This window comes from Pinus tabuliformis, chromosome 7, assembly GCF_031772625.1.
Source record: "Pinus tabuliformis cultivar Carrire ecotype Pingquan chromosome 7, CPIR1, whole genome shotgun sequence".
Taxonomy (NCBI): domain Eukaryota; kingdom Viridiplantae; phylum Streptophyta; class Pinopsida; order Pinales; family Pinaceae; genus Pinus; species Pinus tabuliformis.
This window is the reverse complement of record NC_142293.1, coordinates 716,331,327-716,337,848: the sequence shown is the minus strand read 5'-3', so window position 1 is coordinate 716,337,848 and position 6,522 is coordinate 716,331,327. Positions and strand designations below refer to the sequence as shown.

The 6,522-nt window shown below is 38.6% G+C and overlaps 1 protein-coding gene across 1 annotated transcript; it reads left to right on the top strand.

Annotated features, from left to right (window-relative positions):
- Positions 1-245: 245 nt before the first annotated feature.
- LOC149249532 (putative UDP-N-acetylglucosamine--peptide N-acetylglucosaminyltransferase SPINDLY) lies at positions 246-1,398 on the top strand. Its single transcript, XM_089456276.1, has 2 exons — positions 246-877; positions 1,040-1,398. The coding sequence occupies exons 1-2, from the start codon at positions 421-423 to the stop codon at positions 1,072-1,074; spliced, it is 492 nt and encodes a 163-aa protein (XP_089312402.1). The 5' UTR covers positions 246-420; the 3' UTR covers positions 1,075-1,398.
- Positions 1,399-6,522: the final 5,124 nt, after the last annotated feature.

Genomic DNA, 6,522 nt, shown 5'->3' with positions numbered 1-6,522 from the left:
GCAGGTAGGCTTCTCCTCTATGCCTAGATTTGGTTTTGCAAGATGAAAAAGAAAATTAATATGTTCAAATGCTATGTAAATGATAAATCAAAACCCTCCCTTGTTGTGGAAAATTTAAAGTTTCAATGGTACTGGGGTTTCAAATTTCTCTTGTTGTCCAAGGTTGCCCATTTGTAAATCCCTTTTTCCCTCATTTTCATCACCTTTGGAAGCTTCAATAATCTCGCCAAGATAACACAGCGAGTTTTGCGTGTATGGGCAAAGATTTTGTGTGCAATTCCTACATCACGACTTGTTGTTAAGTGTAAGCCCTTTTGCTGTGATAGTGTGAGGCAGAGATTTCTTTCAACCTTGGAGAATCTCGGATTAGAGTCTTTGCGTGTTGATCTTTTACCTCTGATTTTGCTTAACCATGATCACATGCAAGCATACTCCCTAATGGATATCAGCTTGGATACATTTCCATATGCAGGAACGACCACCACATGTGAATCGTTGTATATGGGCGTTCCATGTGTTACCATGGCAGGGTCTGTTCATGCTCACAATGTGGGTGTAAGCCTTCTGCACCAAGTTGGTTTGACAAATTTAATTGCTCAAACTGAAGATGAGTATGTCAGCAAGGCATTGGAGTTAGCTTCTAACATTCCTTTGCTCTCATCTCTGAGGATGTGTCTTCGGGAACGGATGCTGAAGTCCAAGATTTCTGATGGACATAACTTTGTTCATGGTTTGGAATCAACATACCGAAAGCTATGGCACCGGTATTGTGAAGGGAATGTTCCTTCCCTGAGGCGATGCAACATGGAAAACCTACAAGAGGGGTCCACAACTATGTCAGGGGTTGGTGTTGAGGACATGCCTAATGATGCAAATGGTAAAGAAATTTTCATTACGCGCACCTCTCTTTTAAATGGCGTGAATCCCACTTCACTACCTATGCCCATTTTTCCAACCCTGAAACAAAGGTAAATGGAGAGTCCCAGTCAGTGAAGCAATGAGGAAACCGATGTAATTAGTGATGTTTGAATATATTCAGGTTGTGTCCTACAGGCCCTGGTTGCATTTAATTGAACAAACGTGGAAGTCACCAATTAAAACCAGGTCAGAGGAAATTTATTTCAGTCAATTTTGGTGGAGGTTCTGCTGGTTCCAAAGATGCACATTCCGAATGACTGTTGTTGTCCTTTGAGAAACGAGCACATGTTCTTTGCTATAGTTCTTATGCTGAGTAAGAGGTTGTTGGAGCTACATACCATCAAGGAATTATTGTTACCCTAAGGAACACATATTTTCTTTATGGAGTATAAGAGGCATTAACCTGCACTCCTATTGTAGTGTCTTGACTCTTGAGTATGAATCTCGTATAGATTTCATCAGTGATGCTGTAAAATACCCGAATCCATGACTGTGCCCACCTATGTAAATTAGCTCACGGGTTTAGTCTCAATGATCCTGATGCAGACTCTGAGAAATGACTATGCAAAGTATGCTCGCGAAAAAGATGACTTGGGTAGCAACAGCTGGCTCATGAATATGGCCCAAGAGCGCTATTCAAACGGAGCCAAAATACTTTAAATTGGAACAAAGATATACATCACAGCTGCAGACATAGGATACGATTCCTATTTCAAGACTTCAGTTAATGATTCAAAGGGATCTGCGCTCCAGCATTTATCTCTTAATTGGCCATCAGAGGATTTTTAGAGGAACGCTGTTCTATTTTAGAATAAATGGAAACACTCTTTTCTTTTTTTGTAACTGCAGGTGAAACAGCGCCCCTGTTTTGGGGTCGATTTGTTTTTCCCTTAGCAGCATTTATTTAATGTATTAAAAAATCATTTGTAGGGGATTTTTTTTGAGTGAGAGAGAGAGTGTTCTGAGCGCTGGTGGAGGAGAGAGAACAGAGCTTTCATTGTATAGATTTTGACAGAGATTTTAATTAAAAAATGCAGCTCTGACCCCTAAGATTCCTGTGGTATGAAATTTAACATTTGTGTCCTCTTTTGTTTCATATGTAGCCTGTTATGTGTTCATGTCATTTCATGATCGTTTCCATTTGAACAAATGAAGTGTTAAGGTAGAATTCATAATTTATATGCTCTGCCTTTAAGTTTGTTCATATTTAATGTTTTCTTCTGTTTGACAAGGATTCATCTTCTATGCCCTTGTCAGCTCCTCAGCAGTCTTTCCATTCCATTTAATCTCAATTTGATGTTAAAATTTCTTGCCTACCTTGCCTCAAGAGATAATCTCTGTTTTTGATTATATTTCTCTGTTCAAGCTGTTTCTTGGCCCCATGCAGCCTAGAAAAACCCCATCATTTTATTAAAAACCCCTTTTTATCAATTTACTAGCCTAAAATCAGTTTCTTTTAAAGTCATCTCAGCCCCTTTTAGAAAACTTTTTGTTGAGATAGACTGGAGAGAGCCCTCTCTTGTCCTCGTAGGGCTAGCTACGAGGCTAAGTGGTTTGATGTTGCCTTGGATTTTGCCTTCCTCAGCCTGAGGCAAATTCGAGCGCTAACACAATCCTCGCTTTGATATCCTGTAGAACTTTTCCTACAAATCAAAGGGCTCTGATACCATGTAGAAATTTTGAATAATAAACACATATTCAATAGAGATTATCCTGATTATACACTATTGCGGAAAACATGCATAATACGTAACCTCCTCTACGTTGATCATCAATTTATAGAAGCAGAAACAATAACATGCGCACATAGAAGCATCAATCACACATATCAACACAGTATTTTCCTGGGGAAAGCATCTCGCTAAAAACCCCAACTATCTATATATTATATTGATTGAGAACATGTAACAAACATAGTACAATACTCCTCACAAGTATCCAGCACTATCTCCACCTGTTACACACAATACAGCTCAGATCTGATCTCCAAATCTCCTCTGCTGCTTGCCTGCCTCCACTGCACAATACCTGCTGAGAATGAATGAATCCAAACTCGTTCCAAGTTCTATTTACCTTGGAAAATCACTCACACTGTAAATCACGTGAGCACAGGCTATATTACTGGGCATTCTCATGGGCATACTCAATACACTGCTTGTGCAAAGTCTCATGTACAACTATAATCACAACTGATAGCAATCTCAACCTCTAACACCTGTCCCTGTTGAACTGTACATGCACTGAGTTAACTAATGTATTCTTCAGTTGCATTATGAGTTAATAATTAGGGAATTAATTAATAACTAATTCACACAACTCATCACTTAGTCTATTGATCAGTTAGACTAAATACAACTAGTTCAACTAAGTCAAACTGAACACAACTCCATCAACTGCTCATCCAACTCCAAAAACTCAACCACATGAGTTCTAACTGATGTCCTGCATGCAATAGCTCAATTTACCCACAAAGAAAGCGTATTTCCTTCTGACAGCTACATTTCCACATCTGTAGCTCAAACAGAAGTGCTCCAAGAGGATAAGATAAATTTTATAGTCTAAATATTATTATGAGACAATAATATTTGACTTATCTGTTTTTGACTAGCAGTCTAAAAATAGACTCTGATCACTCCTATTGTGATCCAAAAATAGAAGTCCATCTATTTTTCCCAACATGACCAATCATCCATAAATAACAAACTGCAACTCATAGACCATGATCCATATGTCTAAAAATAGACTTTGCGCCATAATTTGCCTGCGGGCCCACTTAGTGAAGGCGACTCCTTTCCACTAAGCTCCATCATCTTGTTGCATTCTCAACAAGCATTTCTTGTTGCACACTTTTCAACACAACCTGCTTGCAAATGATCCTAAGCTTGCAGCTAGGTACCTTGTTGCACAAAAGCAAGTAGTCACACACATTGAAGACATGTTCAGGTTGCTAGGAGATGACAACATGCAAGCTTTCCAAAGAAGATGGAACACCTTGCCTTACAGCCTAAAAATTAGAGAATACCATTCTCCTCAGAGAATGAGAGAGGCACTAAACAGAACACCCATGTACAAGCAAGCTCTACAAAGACTCAAAGTCAATTTGATTGGCTTGAGACTCAGTCCACCACTGCTTTTAAGAATGTTGGAAGGAAGGAAAGAAGAAGAAGAAAGAAATCAATGGAAAGAGATAGAGAGAAAGGCAAGATTTTATTCACAAGAAGAAGAAACGATAGCAGAAGCATGGGATGTCAAGGAGGCCACCAGAGCAATGAAGGACATGGATATAGAATAAGTTGCTCAGAGGATGAGAAACACTTTCAGTAGGGGGGTGATGATGAGCCTCATCATTAGGTAACTATATGGACCTTAGTAAACCTCCAAGCTTATTAAAATAAACTCTTCTCATAGTTCCTTACATGTTTTAATTATATTTTGCTTAATGAGATGAGTAAAAGTAAGATGTATGTATAGTGGTCTAATGTGCATTGATTGCAGGTTTTTGAGAGAAAATCATGGCAATTTTGGATAATTAAGGGCAGAAACTCGAATGAGAAAAGGATGAGAGATCATAGTAGATCCTCCTCATTAAATCCTCACTCATTCGAATATTCCTCAATCAAATCACACTAGCTCGAAGTTGCAAGCAGTCGAGTCATGGAGATCATGGGCAGCCGAGCTAGTGGCAGTTAAGAGCCAGTTCATCTTGAGTTTGGGAGCCAAGCCTCCCTAAATTTAAGGAAGTTGTTGGAGACTTCAGTTGTATAAATAAGGAGGCCTAGAGCCGCATTAGGATTCGATTTTTTATGTAAGAGCACTAAGCATTTTCGAGTTCAGGCTTTGTGGCAAAACATTGTTATGTAATTTTTCTGATATGATAATGAGAATGAGCATTTCCTTGATCCAACACCGATTTGAATCAGAGGGCTGAAGATCTTGGGTTAGGGCCCAACCATAGCAGCAAAGGCTCCTATTCTTGTACTTGTATGTTTAGATTATTTCATAGATTAAGTGTTGAATTGATTTTAACATTGTTTCATTGCAAGTAGTGGTGAATTTGATTAGTTTATTTCCATTTGTGCATTGCTTTAGTAGTAGCTTTGGAGAGGTAAAGGAATACCAAAAATGTTGATAGTAGGTAAATTTGGCATCACTCCTCCCTTCAGGGACCATGGTTTGAGGAAAAAATCCTATTCAGCCCCAAAATGGCAGAATTCTGATTTCTTATGAAATTTAAGGTTTTATGCTACTTAGGCCAGCATCTTTCCAGTTTTCAAGAATAGGTTTCAATTGTCATTTCTGATATCTTCAGCTTTCTATTAGATCTCATGGCATTTCACAATATTATGCAATTATTTCATGCATAAATTAGGCAACTAAATAATGAAATTATGTTTTCTTAAGTTTATTAGAAATCTTCCTTGTTTGATATGATTCATGGATAAATGCCAGTAATGTATGTATTGTAGGAGTTTCAATAGTCCAGGAAGATCTCATGCCAGTAACCCCAACCTAACCTCATCCCTCCATGATCATCAAAAGCCACCAAGTCCTTCAACCAATTCATCATTCCATAAGAACAAATTTCCAGGCTTGTTGAGAAAGTCCAACCGTCTTACACACTTTGGTTTGAGCTCTAAGAAAGTCCTAGCCACACCCTTGCCCTGTTTCTTCCATCATTCACCTTCCCTCAGCCCTTTACCACCTTCCAAGTCACCCCTATTGCTCTCGGCTGGATCCTTTAGGAATACAAGGGGATCATGTAGGAGCATTAGGACATCTTGTAGGAAGCATTAGTGTTGAGAATGCAACAAGATGATGGAGCTTAGTGGAAAGGAGTCACCTTCACTAAGTGGGCCCGCAGGCAAATTATGGCGCAAAGTCTATTTTTAGACTATGTCTATTTTTAGACATATGGATCATGGTCTATGAGCTATAGAATGTTGTTTATGGATGATTGGTCATGTTGGGAAAAATAGATGGACTTCTATTTTTTGATCACAACAGGAGTGATCAGAGTCTATTTTTAGACTGCTAGTCACAAATAGAAAAGTCTAATATTATTGTCTCATAATAATATTTGGACTATAAACTTTATCTTATCCTCTTGGAGCACTTCAGTTTGAGCTACATATGTGGCACATGCAGCTGTCAGAAGGAAATACGCTTTCTTTGTGGGTCAGTTGAGTTGTTGAATGCAGGACTTCAGTTAGAACTCAAGAAGTTGAGTTTGGTTGGAGTTGATGGAGTTGTGTTCAGTTTAACTTGGTTAAACTAGTTGTAATTAGTCTAACTGTAAATAGACTAATGATGAGTTTTTAAACTAATTATTAACTCATAAAGCAACTAAAGAATACATTAGTTAACTCAGTTGCATGTCAGTGCATGTACAGTTCAACAGGGACAGGTGTTAGAGGTTGAGATTGCTATCAGTTGTGACTATAGTTGTGCATGAGGATTTGCACAAGCAATGTATTGAATATGCCAATGAGTATTACGTAGATTTGCCCAGTAGAATAGCCTGTGCTCACCTGATTTCCAGTGTGAGTGATTCTCAGCAGGTTTATGCAATAGAGGCAGGCAAAGTAGTGGAGCAGATTTGAACTT